General features: G+C 55.2%; 7 protein-coding genes across 7 annotated transcripts; 4 read left to right on the forward strand and 3 right to left on the reverse strand.

Moving 5' to 3' along the window:
• Positions 1-364: 364 nt before the first annotated feature.
• IE81DRAFT_325187 (hypothetical protein) lies at positions 365-5,330 on the forward strand. The gene is made up of 7 exons (XM_025514435.1): positions 365-1,264; positions 1,349-1,803; positions 1,867-2,194; positions 2,269-2,577; positions 2,646-3,520; positions 3,599-4,414; positions 4,490-5,330. The coding sequence occupies exons 1-7, from the start codon at positions 533-535 to the stop codon at positions 5,223-5,225; spliced, it is 4,251 nt and encodes a 1,416-aa protein (XP_025367960.1). The 5' UTR covers positions 365-532; the 3' UTR covers positions 5,226-5,330.
• Positions 5,331-10,036: 4,706 nt separating this feature from the next.
• IE81DRAFT_348896 (hypothetical protein) lies at positions 10,037-10,988 on the forward strand (the record flags this gene model as incomplete). The annotated part of the gene is made up of 2 exons (XM_025516317.1): positions 10,037-10,141; positions 10,212-10,988. The coding sequence occupies 2 exons, from the start codon at positions 10,037-10,039 to the stop codon at positions 10,986-10,988; spliced, it is 882 nt and encodes a 293-aa protein (XP_025367961.1).
• Positions 10,989-11,552: 564 nt separating this feature from the next.
• On the reverse strand, positions 11,553-12,291 carry IE81DRAFT_342475 (hypothetical protein; the record flags this gene model as incomplete). The annotated part of the gene is made up of 2 exons (XM_025515698.1): positions 11,553-12,137; positions 12,232-12,291. 2 exons carry the CDS (start codon positions 12,289-12,291, stop codon positions 11,553-11,555), a joined length of 645 nt encoding a protein of 214 aa, XP_025367962.1.
• A 791-nt stretch (positions 12,292-13,082) lies between these two features.
• IE81DRAFT_367979 (hypothetical protein) lies at positions 13,083-14,082 on the forward strand (the record flags this gene model as incomplete). The annotated part of the gene is made up of 2 exons (XM_025517120.1): positions 13,083-13,169; positions 13,263-14,082. The coding sequence occupies 2 exons, from the start codon at positions 13,083-13,085 to the stop codon at positions 14,007-14,009; spliced, it is 834 nt and encodes a 277-aa protein (XP_025367963.1). The 3' UTR covers positions 14,010-14,082.
• Positions 14,083-15,198: 1,116 nt separating this feature from the next.
• IE81DRAFT_367980 (hypothetical protein) lies at positions 15,199-16,182 on the forward strand (the record flags this gene model as incomplete). The annotated part of the gene is made up of 2 exons (XM_025517121.1): positions 15,199-15,225; positions 15,313-16,182. The coding sequence occupies 2 exons, from the start codon at positions 15,199-15,201 to the stop codon at positions 16,180-16,182; spliced, it is 897 nt and encodes a 298-aa protein (XP_025367964.1).
• Positions 16,183-16,985: 803 nt separating this feature from the next.
• IE81DRAFT_292854 (hypothetical protein) lies at positions 16,986-18,004 on the reverse strand (the record flags this gene model as incomplete). The annotated part of the gene is made up of 3 exons (XM_025511976.1): positions 16,986-17,278; positions 17,456-17,666; positions 17,762-18,004. The coding sequence occupies 3 exons, from the start codon at positions 18,002-18,004 to the stop codon at positions 16,986-16,988; spliced, it is 747 nt and encodes a 248-aa protein (XP_025367965.1).
• A 501-nt stretch (positions 18,005-18,505) lies between these two features.
• IE81DRAFT_325190 (hypothetical protein) lies at positions 18,506-22,250 on the reverse strand. The gene is made up of 5 exons (XM_025514436.1): positions 21,779-22,250; positions 21,171-21,701; positions 20,991-21,091; positions 20,569-20,919; positions 18,506-20,501 (listed from the first exon to the last, which is right to left on the reverse strand). Exons 1-5 carry the CDS (start codon positions 21,978-21,980, stop codon positions 18,591-18,593), a joined length of 3,096 nt encoding a protein of 1,031 aa, XP_025367966.1. The 5' UTR covers positions 21,981-22,250; the 3' UTR covers positions 18,506-18,590.
• Positions 22,251-22,516: the final 266 nt, after the last annotated feature.

The raw sequence follows: 22,516 nt of genomic DNA on the forward strand, positions 1-22,516 counted from the left end.
ATGAAGGAGGATCGGGGCCACGTGGCTGCTTCTCGGCCACTGCACAACCGCCTGCGCTCCTGGCACACGAGCAGTGCATGAGCACCCCGCGCGCCGACGGCGTGATGAGGGCCGACCAAACTTCCCAGCATGCAGCGACTATATTCACTTCTGACTGATCTGGTTAAGGACAGTGCGTGCATGAACTGCCTGATGACTGAACGCGCGCCTTGCCGCTGATCCAACGGTTCAAGGAAGCTCGGTTTGCCCGTGTTAGATGCGATAAGCTTTTTTCAAGTTGCGGTATAGGTGCACGCTTGGTGCCTGCCCCGTCTGGCCGAGGGGCCCTGAATGCTGTGCCTGGCAGCCAACAGGATAGGCACACGAGGCCTGTTTGCAGCGCTGGAAGAAAAGTCTTGAGCGCGAGGGGAGATCTTTCCCAGACAGCCCTCTCTTGCGATGAACCTCATCATCAGCACCGCTCTGCGCCATCCTTCGCGCGTACATGGATTGATCAGTCGCGATTTGCAACGGTCTCACTCGACACGGAGAGATGGTGACATCCAACCCATCCGATGAAGTCAAGATGACAGAGCCTGTTTCCGCTGGAAGCTCTCCCTCTGCTGCGGTGTTTCGCTTCTTGGAGCCGGGTCAGCCAGATGCTATAGACTCTCTCTCCCCGGTCGAAGCTTCTGATGAACCCCGCTCGTCACCCGTTCAGCCGCAAGAGCAACACCATCGAGCTCCAGCACCAGCTGATGCGGATGACATCGCCCTCTCTGCGCAAGTCGTACTCACCGCGCTCGAAGCTGCCAAGAATACGGAAAAAGAGTCGCAGGCTTCGCTCGGAGAGCTAGGAGGTGTGGCGCATACAATCGCCGGGGCGGATGTGATGCCTGGTGGGACGGATGACAAGCAAGGCGGACGAGTAGGCGAGAGGGACATGAAGGGCATAGAGGGAACAAGCAGGGAAGAGCGTCTGCTCATTCCCTCGCTCATACCTTGCGACGCTACTGCTGCTGCTCCTCAGGCCGAGGCAGGGTCCAAGCAAGCCATCTACCTCCCCTCGGACGATCTGCAGCTCTACCTCACATTCCACTGTCGGCCTCTTTGGAGGAGGTTGATGTGGTACGCCATGGTGCTCCTCACTGCAGGTATCGCTTGGATCGTCGCCTTTTACGCTCCTCGGCTTTGGCTCAAAATCAATTGCTCGCCTACTCTACTGGTCGGCGAGGAGCAGCAGGCGCGAGCTCGGCAGAATGGCCAAGTATGGGTGGCCGTCAAGGTGAGTGTATGCTCGGAAATTGAGTGGAAACTTTGTCTGTGCATCGGTGTTCCACTACTCATGCGTGCATTGCCCTATTCGCAGACTGCACACGAGCCTTTGGCCCTGGTCCGCCTCAAGCAAAGGTCGCTCTCGGAGCCAGTCCTGCGCAAGCATGTGTTCACCGAATCTCTGCGCTTGCCGCCTTCAGACGTGATCGCTCACATTTCCGGACTTGCTCGGCCTCGGGCAGACACCGGCTCAACTTCAGAGCCAAGGTCGACACTCTCGTCTCTTTCTCTCCTATCTTATCGATCCGTGACCCTTCTTCTCACACCAGTTGGTTTTGTGCCGCTAGGCGATTGGAGAGACTCGAATTGGACAAGCAGACAAGCCTTTTTTGCCGGCCTCGCCAGCAGCGACGGACAGCCGGGTTCCTGGAGGAGGACAATGTTTGGACTAAACGAAATCATCGTGGAAACGAAGAGCTGGGGAAGGCTGACTGTGGATGAAGCGCTTCATCCATTCTACATCTTCTCGCTGTGCTCCATAGCCCTTTGGTACGTCTGACTCCCCCTATCGTCTCATTCAGTCCCAAGGCTCACGCTCTACCGCCGCTTCAGGTCCTATGACGAGTACCAATGGTATGCGCTGGTAATCGGTGTCATCAGCATTGCCGGTATCGCTGCGAGCGTCATCACGGCCAAAAGAGCCCTGCAGCGACTCCAACAAATGAGTCGGTTCGAATGCGACGTCAGGGTTCTTAGGCCAACAAGCCCTGACAGCGACGACAAGGGCGAAGGTCACGCTCAATGGCACATCATCAGGAGCACCGAGCTGCTCCCCGGAGATGTGATTGATGTGGCTTCTACTGAGGCCAAGCTGGACATGTTGCCTTGCGACTGTGTGCTGCTGGAGTCCGAAGCCATCTCGAGCGAAGCGATGCTCACCGTGAGTCACTGTAAAGCCAATGATTGAGCTTGAGTCCAGCTCATCGTCTTCGTTCACTTTTTGGTGATCTTCAGGGAGAAGCCGTACCAGTAGCAAAGTCGGCCTGTCCCACTTCACTGCTCCTCTCCGTCTTGTCTAGCGGTCAGCCCTTCTCGAAGCTAGACAAGCATTTGCTCTACGGCGGCACGCAGATCGTTCGTTCGCGTCCAGGACCCTCCAGCGATCGATCTGCCAAAGCTCTGGTCATACAGACCGGCTTCGAAACCATCAAAGGCTCCCTCGTCAGGCAGATGTTATTTCCTAAACCGCTTAAACATCACTTCTACGCCGACGCCTTCAAGTTTATCGGTATCTTGGCGCTGATCGCTTTCTGCGGCTTCATCGTGAGTCAGCAAAGCGTCCCGAAGTGTTCAAGTGCAAAGTTTTGATTTGAAGGGACGCTCTCCCGCAGGGATCCCTTGTCTACTTCATCACCATTGGGGTGGACAGAGTCGAAATCGCTTTGCGTGCGCTGGACCTCTTCACCATCTGTGTGCCACCCGCTCTTCCGGCAGCAATGAGCGTCTGCACCAGTCTGGCGATCGCACGGCTCAGAGGAGCCGGGATCTTCGTCACCTCTCCCGCCCGGATCAACGTAGCTGGAAAGACCTCTTGCGTCGTTTTTGACAAGACGGGTACACTGACAGAGGCTCACCTGGATGTGCTGGGAGTCAGAAATGCTTGTCGCGCCACATCAGCCACGACATTAGAGCTCAGCGACCTTTTGAGGACGCGTGCGGAGCTCGAAGAGGACACGAAACAGTCGCGGGAGCAGGTATCGCTCGCTGAGGCTCTTGCTACTGCACACGACCTCAACATGCTCGACGGCAAGACGATAGGAGAGCCGCTCGAGCAGTCCATGTTCGCATGGACGGGTGCCACGCTGGATGACGAGGCGGCCCCTGTGGAGCTGCAATCCGGACCTGGTGACGTCGGCCAGACTAAGACTACACACGCGCTCACGAGCGACGGTACCGTCGCCAAGGTTCCTATTGTGCGCTGCGTCCAATCGCACGGTGGTGGCCTGCGTGCCGTGGTGCGCAAGTATGCGTTCGAGTCTGGTTTGCGCCGGATGTCTGTGATCGTCAAAAGCCAGTCGGAGGTAGGCGCTAGGATCTTTACCAAGGGAGCTCCAGAAGCTATCAGACCTCTCTGCAGGGCAGAATCTCTACCACGCGACTACGAAGCCGTCTTGGATGAGTACACTCACAAGGGCTTCAGAGTGCTCGCACTCGCTGGCAAGAGCGTGACCCAGCTGAGCTGGCACCACGCTCAGTCGCTGGTTCGGTTAGTCCCCCCTCGTCAGACTTTGCCGTAGCATATTCACCACACTGACGACCTCTCTCGAATCTTGATCTGCTTCAGATCACAAGCCGAATCTCAGCTCACTTTTCTCGGTCTCCTCGTCTTTGAGAACCCCCTGAAAGAGGGCACCAAATCCGCCCTCGCTAGATTACATGCCGCCGGTCTGCCCACGAAGATGTGCACGGGCGATGGACTTCTGACTGCGATCGCCGTCGCGCGCGACGCCGAGATGGTCAAACCAGAAGCGCCCGTCTTTGCTGCTCGTCTCACGGAAAGTGGCAAGGATTCGAAGCGGCGCGAGTTGCAAGGGCAGCATGACACAGACGTCAAGAAGTTCAGCGACAACGCAGCTGATGTTGAATGGTACGACGTCAACGGCCAGCACGGCATGCTCGACAGCTATAGCCTACGACCCTTGGACAACCAGCTTCGTCTGCTGGATGTGGGCCTCGCCCTCACAGGAGACACCTTCACAACCCTCCTCCAGCACGCAGCTCGAGAGACTCTGGAGCGCGTCCTGGTACGAGCTCAAATATTCGCTCGCTTCAGTCCGGAGCAAAAGCAAGAGCTGGTGGAGCGTCTACAGGGTCTACAATACACCGTCAGCTTCGTTGGAGATGGTGCAAACGACGTTGGAGCTCTCAAAGCTGCTGACGTGGGTCTGAGCTTGTCTGAAGCGGAAGCGAGCGTTGCTGCTCCTTTCACTTCCAAAGATGCGGACATCGGATGCATAGATCACCTCATCCGAGAAGGCAGAAACAGCTTGTGCACCTCTCTCAATCTCTTCTCTTGGATGCTCATTTACTCGCTCGCTGAGTTCTGGAGCGTCACACTTCTCTATACGGTCGCGACCAGCTTTGACAATGCAGAGTATCTGTGAGTACCACGCTTTGCGCGCGCTCAATGCCATGGCTCATTTGCCACTTCGTCTCGTCTGGTCCCCTCGCACAGGTACATCGACGTGCTCATCGTCCTTCCGATAGCTATCGGCATGGCCAACAATCGTCCGGCACCACAACTTTCCCGCAAGCGTCCTCCCTCTCGTCTAATGTCGCGTCGAGTGGTGTTGTCGCTCTTGTCTCAGATGGTGCTGCTTATCTTGGCCCAAGCCACCGTCTACTTGCTTCTACATCGTCAGCATGACTTTTACGAGGCGCCAATATTGGACCCTGAAAACCTAGAGCTCTCCGACCAAGATAACACGATTCTGTTCAAGACGTCCACGTTCACTTACATCATCGCTGCAATCATCTACTCTTGGGGTCCGCCGCACAGACAGCACGTGTGGAAGAATTGGTTTCTCAGCCTGGCCATCGTCACCATCACAGCTTTCAACTTTGCCTTCCTCTTCATCAACTCCGACGGTCCCTTTTTCAGTCTCTTTGCCTTCCACTCGGTCCCGCTGCGCTTCTTGTTCGTCGTCATGGGAGTTGTGCTCATTCAGGGTCTGCTCGCATTTGCCGTCGAGATATTGCTTATCGATAGGGCAGCTGCAGCTCTGCAGCCACTTGTGGAATCTTTCAGACGATGGAAATTGTCCAACAGGAGAGCAAAAGAGCAGCAAAGACGACGCAAAGACGACCCTTCGCAGCCCGCGTCTGATGGAGGCGAGCAAGACGCCTATGACGTTGACGTCGACGCCAGAAAGGCCCATAGACGTATCATGGCATCGATCGCAGCGGAGTAGCACACGGAAAACCTTGCATTCTTATCGATCCTGACGCATCACTGTACTTGTACCAGAGCTTCCCGCAGCATTGTCTTTTCACAATGTTGCAATACATGCAGCAAGCAATAAGCAGAGCCACCGACGTTGAATCTAGTCTGCTTCTGCTTTTCTCCGACGAAGCTTTGCGACCATGCACAGAGAAAGACCCGAAGACCACGGCCATCGGGCACTCGGAGCACATATGCTATCGCGATTGACCAATATCAGCATGGCTAGGAGGCCGCGCGTGCAATTCTCGAGTGCCAACTTCTCGTGCATGTCTCTGCGACCAGATTCGAGATTGTGTGATATTTCGTGATCGTGAGCGCTCAGACGATAAGCACGGTCCATGTGAGCTCTCTGCACCCGGCTGGGCCGGGCTCGTTGTACAGTAGGCGACGCCTCTTCGTCTTAGCGTCATCTTGAATGCATGCATGACACTAAGCACCAGCCGCCCTTGCCGCGCGCCACGCAATTTCGGTTTTCTTGCCCGAGGCTCTAGATACTTGTATGCTTGTATACGGTAGCAGGCAAGTGGCTTTGGTTGCCGAAAGGCGAGGGGCCATGCATGACCTAGCTACTGGTGGTTCACACCGCTGGCGGAGGACCGCGGTGTTGATCTTTGTTGCATTAAATTGCTTATCGTGGCCATCCGCATCCACCGCGCATGCTCCATGGTGGCGCGAATGGATGTGCTTTCATGTTCAAGTCACCCAGCTTCAATACAGAGTCTGAGTATTTTGAGTTTGAAAATGGACGAGTTGCAGCCAGCAGCTAGCTTAGACGCCGAAGCATCATCAGCCCTCAGGCATATCTTTGATGTGCTATTTCGAGATGCCATTCGTGGCTCAAACTGCTGATGCCACGACGGTAACCCGAGCATGTCATTGACTTTGATTGTTATTGTTGAGTTCTCTGGCTGTAGGCCGCATGGTTTCGATCGTCCGGCCTTGTGCATGTCCATGTCTTGATGCAGAGCGGTGCGTCCGTCCGTCCGTCTCGATCGACCCATGGGGAGCACGCCATCACGACATACGGCCTGATGATCAGAGCTCAATCTAAGCTGAAGGCTGGCGCGTGTTCTTTGATTGCCTGCTCGCAGCGGGTCGCACGTTCTCAATCATCGCGAGTCAATCACAATCACGAATCTTGAATGGAGGTATGGCGCGACTCTTGACCTGGCCCTGACCTGATCTGACACAGATGGCAAAATTTGCAGCAGAAGCAAATGTGTGCAGCTAATCTATCTGTGTGCGCGTCGTCGCCGCGTGCTTTTGCCAGGTTGTGATCAATCAGTCTGAGAGCCGTGAGTCCGGGCGCGACTCATCACACACGCGCATACAACATGTTGGCGTCGTTGGAGCCGAAGGGCTATAGTCAAAGACGAATCCAAGACTAATCATCAATGTCACTCAACTCAGACACATATATTGATTGCTGTCGTGAGTTTGCAGCGGTTGATGAGTTGATCACGCGGCGCGTCTGCGTATTCTGCGTATGTTGCTATCGATGCCTCGGTGCTCGCTCGGCAAAGCATATTTCTTGATTTGCGCCCCTGAGCGCACGATCAGGGTTGAAACTTAGTATGGACTCGAGATTTGGGAGTGCAGACTGGTTGAGACTCTCCATGGACTTTGATCGAGCATCCATGTGGTTTGAATTACTCAAAGGTAGCCTTATCGAGGGTCCACCTGGATGAAGCGATGCGCAGCTAAAGGCAACGTTCTCATGGTGGCTTGGAAATTTGTCCAAGTCACCGAAGATGCCAAGCGAGCCAGCCACTGTCCCAGGCATGAGTGTCATCATTGAGGCTGCTTTCGTCAGCGAGAGCACGCGATGATCGTATTTCGAGCTGGTGACTCGCAGAGCAGCCTGGACATCGTGTCCCGTGACCGAATCGTGAGTGGTGCGGTCGGAGGGATGGGTCCGTCGCTTTAATGTTGACAGCTAGGGTACCACGCATCTGTACCCGAAGGCTGAGTCGGGATCTGACGCAAATGTGAAAGGCCCGTGCAGTTTTGCGAAGCGCGACACGGCTATAGACATGCATGCAAGAAAGAGGGATGCAACGCAGAGCGGGCGAGCTCGGACAATTGTTGCTGCAGCAAGCATGCACGCGAAAATTCTTCCAAAAAAAACTCAAGGATGCAAAAGTCCGTCTTGCTGGTTACGGCGCAGTCGATATTCATAAGCTCAGGCTCTGGGCAGCAACGCGCGACCAGAGGCGAGGCGCGTATTGCCCCGCAGCTGCGTAGTCACGCGCATATACGGACGTGTGTACATATGGCCGCGCTCCAGCAGCAGCCAAGTCAAGGACGGATCCGCGGAGGTCGGAGGTATTGTTTGGTGCCGCGCCGCGCTCTGGCCAAGAGTCGTGTCTCATCCAAGAAGAGCTGAGACAGCCAAGCGTCTCGGTGTCCGGACAGCGTAGAAGAAAACCGAGACTTGTTTGTTCCACTGGAAAGGAGGTATCACTTTCTTACTCGGCTCCGTAAACTCATTGACCGACGTGCGACGTGACCCAAGCAGCTTCAATTGATCATGACCGCGGCGGCTGGACCATTCTGCTCTCGCTCTGGGACTGAGCGTGTTGTGGGTGCTAGTAGTACCACTTTGAGTTGTTGCTGTTCAACCTTCAATCTGCGCAGGGTGCCCATTTGGATGTTGCTTAGTTCCGTGCTGGTGAGAGATGGCTGTCGAGGCGCCCGGCGGATCGATGCACAAAGTGGTCCGTCTGCGCATGCGCATGCATGCACACCCCTGTAGCCTAGCTCTCCTCCACTCACGACTCAGGCGCGCCAGCCTTGCCGCGGGCTTTCAAAGCAGCTAGTTGACCAAAAAAAAGATGGCTTGCATCTGTGGTGCATGCAGGTCTTCTATTTGCACTCCGGCCAAAGCATCCGCTGGGCCTCGTCCATCTGCTGCTTCGGACGCTGAGACAGCATCAGTCGTCAGCTCCGACAAAGTCAGCTGCCGGAATCTCTTCTGTTTGTTGCCTGTCATCAGACAAGTTTGAAGCTCAGCGAAGCTCGGCCGCGCGCGCACACTGGCGGGCATTCAGCAGGTGGAGCAGAGCCGGGCTGGGAAGTTTTGGTCGCTTGGACTTTTTGCTGCTACGTGGAGAAAGTCTCACACCTCACTTGCCCAAAGGCCGAACTGACGCTTGGCTTTTGTGCATCCCAAAGGTCACAAACATATTCATTGCCTCGATCGATTGACTTGCCTGCGTCGCACAGCCGCAGGGTGTGCCAGAAGAATAGTCTTTGAATTGCACGACACAGCGCACGCGCACTAGCGTGCTTTTTGAAATGCGAATTAACGCGTTTTTACGCGATCAGCAGCAGTTGGGTTTCTGCACACAAGCGCGCGAGGAGCCCCGGCGGAAGGAGCAGCAAGAGGCGAGTTGCCAATGCACGCCGTGGCCTCGTTGCTTGCTCTTCTCGATTTGCTGTTTGATTCATGGACAGGTAGCAATTAGCAGCGCTTACGGAAGCGCTATCATCGATGCCATACATACACCGCTCATGTTTGCCCAAGCAAGGGTGCTCTCACTGATTGAACAGGAGTCGAAAGACTTTCAACGCGCGAGCGCTTGGAAGCGCGATTGCGTGCAGGTAATTACTTCTTCCAAGGACTTGCCTGCATGAACATGCAGGAGACAGCGCTTGGGCTGTCTCATTACTGGAACAGCCGTGACATGATACTCCGCTCTCCTAAACGGCCCCGCTCGCACCACTTCTCGTGATTCACTGATTGTAGCAGAGGCCTTCGTCTATGCACGACTCTGTCCATGGATTGCTTGTGCAGAGACCAAGAGACAGAAGAACAGGTGAGACGCCAAGGTCTCTTCGCCAATGATACTCCTGACCGATCTCTGCAGGTTGCTCGTGCGTACTCGCCTTGATTGCTGTGACGTAGCGATGTACGGCGCGGCGAGCGCAGGCATCGGCGGCCATCTGTAGCCGTCGCATGGTCGTCATGGTTTGAGACATCCATATCAACATCTGAACCCTATCCCCAAGCGCACTCTAGCTTCCCCCTTCCCCTCCCGCAGCGTCCAAGACGGCACCGAGCTGCTCCAAAGTTCGAAAAGCTGCAAGCTTGTCTCGCAATCACGTTCTCTGCAACCCACGGTCATTTCCTTTTCGTCCCTTGTTGTGCCTATCTTTTGCTCATTCCCTCAAACTCCAGCACCCAATCTCTGCAGGCCACGGCAGATACACACATCCTCGCAATCTCGCGATTCACACATTGGCTCTTCAGCCTGCTCGTGCATACAGTCTGAGTGTCATCGACCGACCCTCCGACGCTGCACCAACACACTCTCTTTCGCCTCGGCCTCCGACACTTGTTCGACCGAGCCATCTGCTCGTCGATCAGGAAGGATCACACTCGCTCAAATTCTCCCTTTGGCCCTTCTGAGCCTTGGCACAATCGTGTGCCCGACACACACTCACTCACTTGCGCTTTTGAAACAGCCTCTTTCCAGGCCTTGTCTCAAACGACGAAGCCATCCCTCATTCCTTCCTCCACCAGCCTTCACCCTCCCCAACGGTCCTCACCCCCGGCCGTCGCACGGATCGACATCTTGACTGATTGATCGATCTCGCCCACAACCAAAGTCTTAAGCAGCTTGCTCGAAGACACTCCTCCCATCGTCTCCATCATCATCCATTCCTCCTCGCCAGCTCATCCCCCTCGACTTTTCAACGAAGGGCTCTCTTCATCACGCCTTCACACAGCCCGACACAACTCTCCTACCTCATCTTACAGCTCGACTCTCCACCACGATGCGCTTTTCCTCATACACGGCTCTGGCCGCCTGGGCATTGGTTGCCGCATATGCTTCCCTCCCGCAAGCCGCACAAGCGCATTTGCTCCCTGCCAACCAATTCGTGAGTGTGTAACGCGTCCCATGAGCGGAAGTCACGCAGTGAAGCTTACACGCAGCTTTTCGCGTGACAGGCAAACAACGACCGTCCGGATGCTGAGCTGCACGCTCATCGCAGGCTAGCGTCTGGTCGACGCGTCGACTCTCCTTTTGGCTCCGGTTGCGTGGGCACAACCAGCATCTGCGCGCTCTCTCACTCATCTGCAGACCGTTCGGAGCGCGCGACGTTGCGTCGCGAGATCCCCCCAACCCTCTGGCAAGTCGCTGAGGACATGGAGTGGGAACGCAGTCAACGTGAGGCCACTGCCGGTGTCCGTCTCGAGAAGTTCCTGGAGCGTCTGGGTGGAGAAGGCGAGACCCATCAGAAGAAGCTGACTTGGTCGCAAGAGGAGCTCATCAGACGCCAAAAACTTGATGAAAAGCGTATTCAGACGGAGCGCGCTGCGAACGAGAAGCTGCGCAAGCTCGAGCGCGAGGAAGAGGAGGCCGACCGTCTTCGCGAACTTGGATGGAAGCGTTTGCTGGTCGCTGCCAACGAACCGGCCAAACTCGCGGCTGATCGCGACATCATCAACCCCCGCCACGGTGGAAACAAGCGCAACAGCAGCCGCAAATTGACCCGTCAAGAACGTCTCGAGCTTGCTTCTTGGCACCACGAGCTGCGCGAACGCATGTCGCGTCAGTTCGAGACCGATGTCGAAGTTCAACCAGAATGGATTCGCAGCTTTGACGCCGACATGCTCAAGTACAATGGTGTCGACTTGCCGTCGCTGCTCAAGAAGCGGAGCGTGCCCATCGCTGAGCGTGCTCCGGCACAGAACATCGTCACCGCCTTCCGTCCTGATCGCTAAATGGATCACGGAGCGCACCCAGACATTGTACCTGGCGCTCGACACCGCCCCAACGCTCCACACCTATCCCGGTCGCAACGCACTCGCATAGATGGCAGAAGTCCCGCTTCACGGTCGACTCCCCTGCTCACATTTCACCACGCCTCTCAACACTCGCTTTCTAACTTCGCAATAGGCGGACTTCCACCGCCAGTCACCCTGATCTCAATAGAAGCAAGCCATAGCCTGCAACGACCGACCCATCCGGTCCACATTTCGCAAAACCCACCATCCATTATTGTCTTCACCGTCGATAGACTGAATGGGTCACTTTCGCTCTTCTCTGCTAAGCGCCTTCGCAGGACGCTGAGCCCTATTCAACTTCTTTTCAAACCCCCTCTCCCCACTGTGTAAAAGTATCACCTTAGCCTTGATCTCAGGCACTGACTGTCAGTCGCCACAACGCACGCCGCATATAGCGAGTCGAGCGCACAATTCAAGATCACATTACACCGTCAGCCCTCAGTCGGAGTGTGAGAACATTCTCGTGGATTGAATACGCTTTGCCGCACCTACCAGGGAGGCTCAATCAAAGCTGTGATCAGTCTGCATATCTTTGAGTATTTCGTGCGCGTCACCTCTCGATGTCCGCGCATCAGGGCCCATCATGTGCACAGGATTATCTTCGATGTCGTACACGCCCTTCTTGATGTAGCGCGGCCTACCGTCTGGGTGGGGCTCGATCTCGAATTTGCCGACGACCTCTCCTCTGTGCACAGCGTCAAAGTGGTGCCAGTGAGGATCCGACTCCATCGTCTTGGGAGCCCCTGGCCCCGTGATCTGCGTGATGCTGAAGTCGCGATTGATGCGCCAGACGCTCCCTGGGTGTGCCCAGAAGGCTTTGAGCCGTTTTCTTTCCGAGCTTCCTTGGGTCAAGCCTCCATGGTGAATGCCTGGCTTTTCACCTTGATTCGGGTGCATCTCCTTCGATCCGGGTGGAGGACCGTACATGCGGTTCCAGTACCCGTACGGATCGGCGTACTCGTCCAGATCCTTTGAGAGTTTGGGATAAGTGCCGGGCACGATCGTCACTCTGTCGGTCACGACTGGAGCGCGAACCGGCGCGGCTTCGAGCACGGCTGGGCGCGAGCAGCATAGACCCCTGAAAGCCTGTCCATTCGGGCAACATAGTAAGGAGCAGCGACTCGCAAGTGAGCATGGCGGTCAAGCAGTATGATTCGCCGTTCTCGGTGCTTCTACCCACCTCTCCAAGCGGAAGGCCAGCACCGTACTCGATGAACACAGAAAAAACAGCAGCAGTCATTGCTGCCCTGAAGACCTTCATTCTTTTCGGGGTTGAAGAGAGCGCGTTCGTGGTGTTGCAGCCGGCTGCGCACAAGCCTTGAGAGTGCGAAAGTGCTGTCGAGATGGGACTCCGGAAGGCATCTGCCGAGCAAGAGAAGAAGCAATTGACCAAGATCTGGCAGGCTGTCATCAACGATACTTTAAGGACCACTGTCAAGTTACTGCTTTGAGCTCACCTCTCGCAAAGATGTGGCAGCGGTGTGCGAGGCAGGCGATGTGCCACCGACCTCTGTTGTGAGCGGAGCGGAACGTCTTTACGTCTTACTGTTGATCGGATCCACACAAGACGATATGTTTACGTGTCTGGGCTGCCGTCAAACACGCGAGAGAGCACAGAGGATACAATGGTGCTTATGTGGTATACATGCTCGTGTTGGGACGGTCACAGCATGTTTTTACCGGCACGCACCGTCGAGTATGAGCGCAAGTGATGGGGTCATCCTTTTGAGTACCCCAACTGTGCAAAGGCGGTGATTTGCTGATTCACCAAGATAGTGAGTGCCGCTTGCCTTGGCTGCTCAGCATGAGGGATGTGAGATGGCCGTAGCGAGGCAGGTCCAGACTTCGCCCAGCTGAGGAACGTATGTTCCAGCTCACGTTCCAACAGGCAACAGAGCGCGATAAAAGGCAACGTGTATCGGAGCCGTCTCATGTCTCTGGTCTTTGCCTCTGAACCTCATTCGGATTGCTACATCGTCTTGGTTCATGATTGCACTTCAAGCCGCCGCCACCCGCTATAAAGACCCCTCAATGAAGTCCTTCAAAGCTCTAGTGCTTTGCGCCAGTGCGCTGGTACTTGTTGGTCCGCACAAGGCTCGATCGCTTCCGCTTGGCAAAGTAAGTACGACGAGCGGCAAGCAAACTTTCCAGGGGCGCCGGTACTGAAACCATCAATGCATCACGTTCGGTTGTCGAAACGTTCCAACCAAGGCTTTCAAGAAGCTGTGCTGCTCAAACGAAAGAGCCGGAGCATCTGACAGCTCGGACTCCGATGTCTTCGTTCCTCTCAATATCCCAGCAAGCCGTTATAAGCCATTCAACAAGCACATGGATGAATACGCGGACCCGGTAAAAGATGAAGATCACCACTATGGGGGCCTCAGAGATCCATTTCACCCGAATGATCCTACCATTATCCCGCCCAACGCGTGGGAGAATACCGGTTTTGCCCACGAGTCTTTGTGGGAAGGTACTTCGCACCAGACGAAGAAGAGGGCTTTCTGGGCCTTTCCGGGCACCAGATGGCAAGTGATGCCAGATGGCGAGCTGCACCAACTGGAGGGCGAAGGCGTCCCAAAGCGGGTCCAAGCGAAGCTGAGCGATCACAAATTTGACGCCATTCACAAAGGAGAGGTGGTAGGTAGGTTCGAGTTGCCCTTTGATCCATCTGGTGGGCAGGCTTCGCTCAAAAAAGGGGTCTACGATATCGAACGCGAGCCAGTGCACGGGCGAGGCTCTGTGCTGAGACCGAATTGGGAACAGGCCTTGAGGACAATGAACGAAATGCGTGTCAAGCAGAGGATTGCGCAGGCAAAGGCCCAAGCAGAGGCGAAGCCCGCCCCGGAACCCGTTGCGGCACCGGCAGAGCACATGACGGGAAAGCAAGGAGCCGCAACGATGCCAGTAGCAGCGGAACAAGGACCAGCAAAGACCCCAGATCAGGAGGAGCACCCGTGAACAACCACGTCGTCGGATCTCTCTCGTGGCTCGACATCTAGATCAGACTCCTGCTGGCGGGTGGAGGCAGGTGCTGTGCAGACAGAATTGTCAGCCAGACCAAATGTCAGGTCTTGGGCTCACCTAGCGTACAGATCGAAGCGATGCGAATGCCATTTTGAGCGAAAGGATCCGAGTGCACCATCCCTGCCAGCGTCGTATCATGGCCAGATTTGTTTGACCACGCGTTTACGCCGAAAAGTTCCTGCTGAGAGATGCGGCCAAAAGGGTTCAGATCTTATCGAGTCTGACCACAAGCAGTCACAGTACAACATCCTGAAGAGTGAAGGCTGGACTGCTTTGCGAGCCATGTTCGCGCTTGAGGCATCGACGCCTGTGGGGTAGCCTGGTGGCGATCTTGGGTTCAGGTAAAGGCAAAGATGGCTCGCCGCGAGCTCAGAGTTGTACGAGACTTTTCAAGGTCATGTCATTGCCGCGCGTTGACCAGCAGTGACCTCGTCTCGCCTGAGCATCGATTTATCCCTGTCATCACCTGCAGTCGTCAGAACAAAACACGTCTAAAGTGAAGCTGTGTTTGGAGACGCCCGAGACCGTCAGTCTAGAAGCCGTGTTGATCAACGACACGCAAGTTGTTGGGGAATGTTGTGAGAAGGGCAGCGCGGTGACTGCTGGCCTCGCGAAGGAAGTGGACAACAGCGTTGTTACCGCCCAGCATGAACCCATGCCTGCCTGATATTCACACCCCGCCGCCGACAGGCCTAAGCTGTGCCCCTGCATGGGCATCGTGCCGCCGGTGCCCCTTGCTGTTTGGATGAATGACTATGGAGGGAAAGGTGTGAGTGTCTTTGGAGAGTATGTGTTGAGGAGGACGACATGTCTGCTTGGAAGTCAGAGCGATCGAGGTCGCCCAATTGCAGTTGCTTTTCCTGTGACGTGACTCACGACTGTTGAGTGGGTTGATCGCTTGCATTGTACGCAGCTGACATCTTGATAGCGTACAAAAGGCAGGGTCCATGCGGCTCTTTTTCCCGGCAATGCACATCATTCGTCTTCACCCGCATTCGGGACACATCAGGAACTCCGATCATACCGCCTGCCACGTACAGGGATCGGCGACTGCACGATGAAGGGGTCGAGGTGGTTTTTGCTCTGCGCTATCGCAATTGTGGCTGCACTTACTCGTGCGGTAATGACGCGACCAGCTTCGCTTGGCAAGGTGAGCTAGTCGCTGTACCACACACTCACGCATGAACAAGTTCTGACGCAGATTTTGGTTGATGCTGCTCCATTGTGATTCACCCAGGCGCTGAAGAAGCTGTGCTGCACGCGAGACGGCGCTGAGGATGCGGGAAGTGCACCTCTGGCCTCCCCACCGCTCAACATCCCCGAAGGTTTGTACAAAGTCTTTCACAAAGACATGACGGAGTACGTCGATCCTATGAAAGACAGGGAACAGTACTATGGAGGTTACACGGACCCCAATCGCCGTCACGATCCAGCCATCGTTCCTTCTGACGAGTGGGAGCGAGTTGTTGACCACGACTCCCTGTACGAAGGCAAATCCCGTCACACCAACAAGAAAGCCTTCTGGGCATTCCCAGGGAGTAGGTGGCAAGTCGAGCCCGATGGTGCCCTGCATCAGCTCGAAGGAGACGGAAAACTGAAACAAGTAAAGGCAGAGCTGAAAGACCTCAAGTACGACGCGGTCCACAAAGGCCAAGTTGTTGGCCGCTTTGAACTTCCAAAAGATCCTGCTGGGGGACCTACCATGCTCAGGAAGGGTGTATATGACATCGAGGAGAATCCGGTTCAGGAGATGGGCATTCTTTATAGACCAACTTGGGACCAAGCGTCGAAGACGATGATCCAGATGCGCCGCAAGCAGGCCGCGCAAGAGCTAGAAGAGTTGAGGCAATCATCTGCTCGTTTCGCTGCCTCCTCTTCGAATCAACGAGCGATAGAGCAGTTGACTGCTCTGAAGCAAACGCTCGCTCGCCACCCCTTACCCTCATCCAGCAGTCAGGCTCCTCAGCAGCTAATCGATACGAGGCCGGGATCTGCGCGCTACGCGTCATCGACTTCGAGAGACCCAGCCTCGAGACCGGCGGGCATTCTACGGCAGTCATCCGCTCGCTATGGCTCCTCTTCATCCAAAGATCTGGCGAAACCTTGAAGTCATCTACACGACACTAGGCAGACCGAAAGGCGCTTCACGTAGAAAGCACGGGGCCGGGCCAGAGTCGATTGTCTTGAGCCAATGAACCAGATGGTCTCCTCCCCAGAATGCAACGTAGTGTCCTTTGCGCACACAAGTGGTCGAGCCGCTTGAAGTGAAGTGGTGTCCTGTTCAGCAGCTTGCATGTATGATTACAGCCACCTCTGCTCAAAGCGACTTGGCGCATAGCCTTCTTGATTCGCCCTGCCAGATTCAGCCGGAGACTAGATGCTGAGGGACGCTGATGAAGAGGTGACGATAGAGTAAGGATGCAGAGGTGACGATAGAGTAAGGATGCTGCCCTCCTTGAAGTTCAGTCGAATGCCTGCATGATAGAATTCCGATCTCGAGCATGACTTGCCAAATGAGGGTAATGCTCAGTGTCGCCGCCACACATGTGAGACTTTGGCTTTGCGTTTGGGCTTTCAGCGCGTCAAGGGTTCTTCAATGAGATGAGGGAGAGGAATCTGCCACTGCTGGATCTGATGTGAGCAACATGGCATGAGCTGTGACGGTACTTGCTGTCTCTGTTCCATCAGCGACAGGTTCGAGGACCCTGATCCATCAGCAACAGGTTCGAGGAGTCCTCGACTGCAGTTGACGATTTCCCTTAGCGTGCCCCTCTTCCTCCACCTGAGCAAGAGGGTGCGGCCCGGCAAACGCAGCAAAACGACTCACAGACGCACACAGGCTCGTCGACCTTGTGTGCCAGGTTTGATGTTGATGATGAGCAAGTTATCATTGCGAGCATCGAAGCCACCTCATCTCGCCTCAGCATCGAGCTGCGCCAGCCTCGTTTGCAACTCTTCCCTCTTGCCCTTCAATTCCTCCACCTCTGCCAATCCTTGCAGCGTCGCCACCTCGACCTGCAAATTTCTCGAAATACATTCGGCCCATTTGCTTTCTAGCCTGCTCAAAGTCTCGCCTCCCTGTGTTTGTGACATTTTTCTGGACCGGTTGAGATCGGCAGTCTGTGTACGCATATCCTCCACCGCCTTTTCGTATTGACGCAACATGGACTCTTGCTGAAAGTTGTGAAGCCTCCACAAGTTTGCTGCCGAGCAAAGAGGCATGTATCCAGAGTGTCAGAACATCTGAAGAAGACTCAAAGCGGCCACATACCGTACCCGTACCGGGTCTGTGCCAGCTTGTCTATACGCCACTCGATTGACGCCCCCTCCAAAACATCAAACATCCCCGCCACAGCTCGTCTATTCAGTCATAAACTCACCTCCGAACTTTTTCTCCAGCTCCAAATTGCTTCTGCGAACATTCGCATGTCCCAAAGCCGCCTCCGCTTGACTCAAAGCTTTGTCCCACGCGTGAGCATCGGAAGCTGCATTCCCAGAGGGCGATGAGAGGGCATAACGACTACCATCGATGGCTTTGGTTTTGTTGCCTTCAGCAATACGGCTCAGCTCTGCTTGCAAGTCAGATCGGTGCTGCCAGGGGGTGAAGATAGTGGGACAACCATCAGCACTTTGTGATCAGCATCACATACATTCGTCTGATCAAGCACGTCGCGCGCCGCTCTCACCTCGAACAATTTCGGTTCGACAGGCAACCTATCCTTCACAACACCAATCGCTCCTCCACTAGCCTTGTCTCTCGCCGCAATCGACTGCAGTTCCGCTTGTATCTCTTTGTCTACACGTGATTTGAGACCAGGCACATTTTCCAACTCTCTATCGTGGTAAGGTAAGGCGTCGTACGCCGCTCTTTGTGTGACCGCGTGCGATGATCCTTCGCCTTGCGACGAGCTGGGCACGATGAGAGACATGGCTGATCGAGCTTGCTTGCTTGTCGTGTTGAAAGACTTCGGCGGAAGTGGGGGCTTGGCAAATCCGCGATGAGGTGCGTGACGACGACGTCTGGCTGTTGAATATGTCACAGACGGAGCTGGTGCGATGTCGACTTCAAGGAAGCCACGAAAGATCATCATCACATTCACAATTCAAATTCTCGATTAAGGAAGTCGGTTCGAGACGCTCAATCTTGAATCAAGAATAAGGGATTGAGCGTCGTGCGCGCCTGGGTGTCGCTTGCATTGCGCTCCAACACGTGACTCGAACGATTTTGCCACGAATTCGCCCTAGCGTCCCAAACCCCGCGCGCGGCTCGACGCGCTTCGTGATCTTCTGTTCATAGCACAGGTCCTACATTCTGATTCTTTACGTACATGCAAATTTCAGTGGGAAATTGACCAAACGCAGAAAATGAGATCGTCGCGCGGTCACGTCTTTGACTCAGGCGAATCAGGCAAGAAGTTGTCCGACAGTATAGAAGAGAGAGATGTGTTGCATTGCAAGCGCCAGGCAAGCCGCGCGGTATAGGGAACACGAGGCAGTGCTTCATCAATCAAGACTTCAATGAGCGCATCTGAGCTGTTCAAGTCTTCCAGAAAGCTGCCCGGTAGACGTATTCCGGTCCGAGTCATCACGAGATTTGTCGCGCGATTGGTCATCCACCAAAGGTGTGGCGGGTCTAGGCGAGGCAGTTCCCTTCGTCGCTCGGTTGATGGGCGGAGGTTTAGGCTTCAAGTGAGAAGAAGCGGTCGTCTCCGAAGTCTTGGCCAAAGGATAAGAGCCTGAGACAGCCATCAGCTTTGGGCTGTTGCTGCTACTCGCAGAAGAAGGCGGTGGCGGCGGTCTTCGACGGACTTTGCTGGACGGGTAAAGGCCGTTGCTCGACGAGCTTCGAGCTCCTTCTGCAGCCTCGTCCATACCAGCAGGAGGCGGCTGCTCGCGTGCCCGTGCGCTTAAGTCTGCGAAGGATGAGGCACGCGGTATGTGATCCCTTTCCCGCATGAATGACCGAGGGAGGGAGATGGCAGGCGCTGAATCAGGTTGGCGCGCCTCTGCAGCATCAGAGCTTAAGGGTGCAAATGTCTGCGATGCAGGATCTGAGGGTTGCAAATAATCGCTTGGTGCGAGCTCGCTTCTGCTTTGAATAGGGGAATTAGGCATAGAGCCTCTTCTTGGTCTGCCCATGCCAACTCCCAGATAAGCAACACCATTTGTTCCGCGTGGCGGAGCCGGCGGCTTCCGTCTTTGAGGCGTGGAGCTTCCGCTTGCCGCGTTCGAAGAGCTACGCATTCTATCTCTCGAGGACAGGTCGGAAAGGGTCGTTGTCCGAAGTGTGCTGTCTTCATCGACATCACCTTCACCTGAAGCGTGCTGAACGTGGAGCGATGGCGGGCGGAAAGGTAACATCTCGGACTGTGTCTGCCTCGCCTCCGTTGATGGTTCGGAGGTCTGCACTCTGACCAACGGAAAGCTGTACACGAGACCATCGGCAGTGTCGGGGAGACCATCGACACTACTCGCGCTGAGAGCATTGTCCCGCGACGGCTTGGGCGCGTTGGGCTTCAGGTCATCCTCATGCGTCGGATTGCCAGTACCGTCTTCAACGTTGACTGGGAAATCAGTTGAGGATGCTGTACTCTCAACAGCTGTCGCTTGTGACGAAGCGCCACGAGGCTTGGGTGGTCTTGGTGGACCCGGTCCTCGCGAAGAAGTCCTGGGCGCCGAGGCTTCCGAGTGCTCTGATAGCAGTGAGATTGAAGGCAGCGCCTGCGCATGCCAAGACGACTGCATCGCAGCGTCAGTCTCGCTGGCGCTGGCGACTACGCCTGAGGCAGAATCGCGGGTAATAGTCGTTTGAGGGAAGGAAGGCACCGTCCCGTTCCGGGGCGTCACTTCGATGTGCTGGGATACCGAGCTTACCCGTTCGCCGCCAGAGCTATTTGCTTTGACGTCAGCGCTGGCGGAGAGAGAGCTCTCTTCAAGGTTCCGACCAGCTGAGCCTGTCAGGCTCGGATAGATGCCCCTGTCCTCGACTGCTACAGCAATCGCCATTGCATCAGCTCCGGTCGATATTGGAGCGGAAGCGTCGGGCGCAATTACTGGCCTGCCATTCTCGATGGTAGTCTCTACCAGCACTTTCGATGCGGGCCCTCCAGCTATGGATTGTACGGAAGCGATCGCCACGCCTGCATCGGCCATTTCCTCCGTCATCGAGCTGCTGGAGTCGTGTCGTCGAACCAATTGCTTGATGGCGGCTGCATTCGAGGGGTCCAGCGCGTCGAGCTCGACGCACCATTCAGCCTGCAGACAGCGAGCCACTAGGCGACTTGTGGTCGGTGTGATGTCTCTCAAGTGCGCATGTGAGATCAAGCCCAGTAAAAGGCGTCGGATCTCCGTTCGCTTGTACGGGTGCGACAGTAGTTGTGTGCAAGTGAGCAGAGGATGCAGCACCCTTAAATATGTATGTCGAAGCTGTTGAGGATCGGGTATTTCAGGAGCAGTTCTACAAAGCTGGCCCGGACAATCCGAACCTACTCACCGATTCGCTTTCATCGGGAAGGTCTGAAAGCTCTCGGATGAAGATATCAACAAGAACCTTGAGATCATTAGTGTAGAAGTAGTGCGCCGTCTCTTGCATGGTGAAGAGCAGATACAGCAGCTTCAGAACGAGCAGCTGCATGCATAGATCCTCTGCATCTGAGCTAGAGGCGCGATTGAGCATGAAGATGAGATTCTCTCCGAACGTCTTCGAGTGGTTGAAGCGCTCTTTCAAGATGGATATGATGAGATTGCCGGACCTTTGCGGTGTATCCTGCGAAGCCTTTTCGTCTTGAGTAGCTGCTGGTGCTAATGCAAGGGCCGAAACCATGAACTGCTCATTCAATGCGACCTAAAACGGTGCCCAGATGTTTGCTCAACTTGTGCCTGTACAGATCGGTTACAGGCCAGGGCTGAACTCACGATGACTTTGATGAGCAGATAATTGAATTCCTCGTCCGCATGCAGTCGAGTGTCCTCCACCAAATCGAACAGATGATCCACTAGTTTGGCATCGATAGCTCCTGTAGGATCCACCAGCGCATCGTCGAGCGTGCTCAGCTGGGTCCGTCATCCTCAAAATGTCTCGCAGATCACACTCACTCATATCTCTATGATCCAGTTTTTGCACTCTACAGACTTCGTAAAGCAGTCTCACGGCTTTTCTCCGCAGCTCCAGCTGCCACCGTCGCCAGCTGGTTGCGCTGTCGTTGGCATTATTGAGCCTAGCGTTCGGCAATGTATACTCAGTCTCGTAGCGATCGCTATCAGATTTGTCCCAGCTCGCCCCACTCCAGCCCGCGTCGTGGTCTTGCATGACGCCGTCATTCGCCGTGAGCCTCGATGTCAGGCTCTGATCGGCCTGCGCAGCGTAATGTCCAGCCCAGATCTGATGCTTTAACCTTGGAAGTAGATCACGGGCGCTCCCTTGAAGGTGCTTGAAAATGATGGGTTCGGACTGTCCGTATTGTAGGATCACCTCGTATCCGATGAGAAGAGACGGGATGGTCCGCGCATTTCGAACGAGATTGACGACCAACTCCGCTGCATATTCGTGGTGATCAGAGAAAGCAGGGCTGTCAAAGAGTCGCGCGATCGCGTGATCTAGGTTGTAAGTCTGCTCGAGGTATCGGCCTAGCGACGGGAGCAGCGTGCGATGCATCTCGAACCTTCAGCACGTAGTAAACCGGGTTTCAAGATGCTGCACTCACCATAGCAGGCATCCGCTAGCCTCAGAAAGCCAGATATGACTTTAGGCACTTGGCTCTTGGATATCCTGGCAGGGTATTGCGTCTTACTGCTGCTGGCAACGGGCGCTTCGAGATCCGCATACAAAATCTCATCGAGCTCGGACCAGAACAGCTGAGGCGTGCTCAAGTGTGCTGCGTCGTAAGAAGCTACAAAGGGCTCCATCTTGCCGGGCTGATACTTCACAGTGCCTTGGTCAGCATCCACATGACCACGACCCCGGCTTCAAAGTCGTCGAAGGGCGTGGCGAGTGCTGCTCAGATTCGCAGAGACGCTCGGTCGAGAACAGGCTGGATGGAAAATGCAGCTTGCAAGGAGAGTCGTAATGGAGACCTCAAATCTGGGAATGCCGAGTGTCTACGCTGGGAGGTGGTCATCAAAGCTACCGTCGTGGATTCAAGATTCACAGCCAAGAGGACTCACGACTGATCGATCATTACATCGCAGTGTGAGTCAAGTCGTGAGTCTTGATGCAACCCACGCGAGTAGGTGCAGACGCCAACGCCGCCTCCACAGCGCAAGGGCCCCTGCGTGCGCGCGCCTGCAGCGACTCATCAAGACCCGTCGATCGTGACTCTTCTTCTGGCCGTCGGGCTGCTGTCAACACGAACTTTGCCGCCGTGGGGCCGAAATTCTGTGCACGTGACTCATCTCCATTTCTCTTTCTTCTTACAAAACTCCTGATCATGACTCAAAATCGT

Source organism: Ceraceosorus guamensis, assembly GCF_003144195.1.
Source record: "Ceraceosorus guamensis strain MCA 4658 unplaced genomic scaffold IE81scaffold_56, whole genome shotgun sequence".
Lineage (NCBI taxonomy): Eukaryota > Fungi > Basidiomycota > Exobasidiomycetes > Ceraceosorales > Ceraceosoraceae > Ceraceosorus > Ceraceosorus guamensis.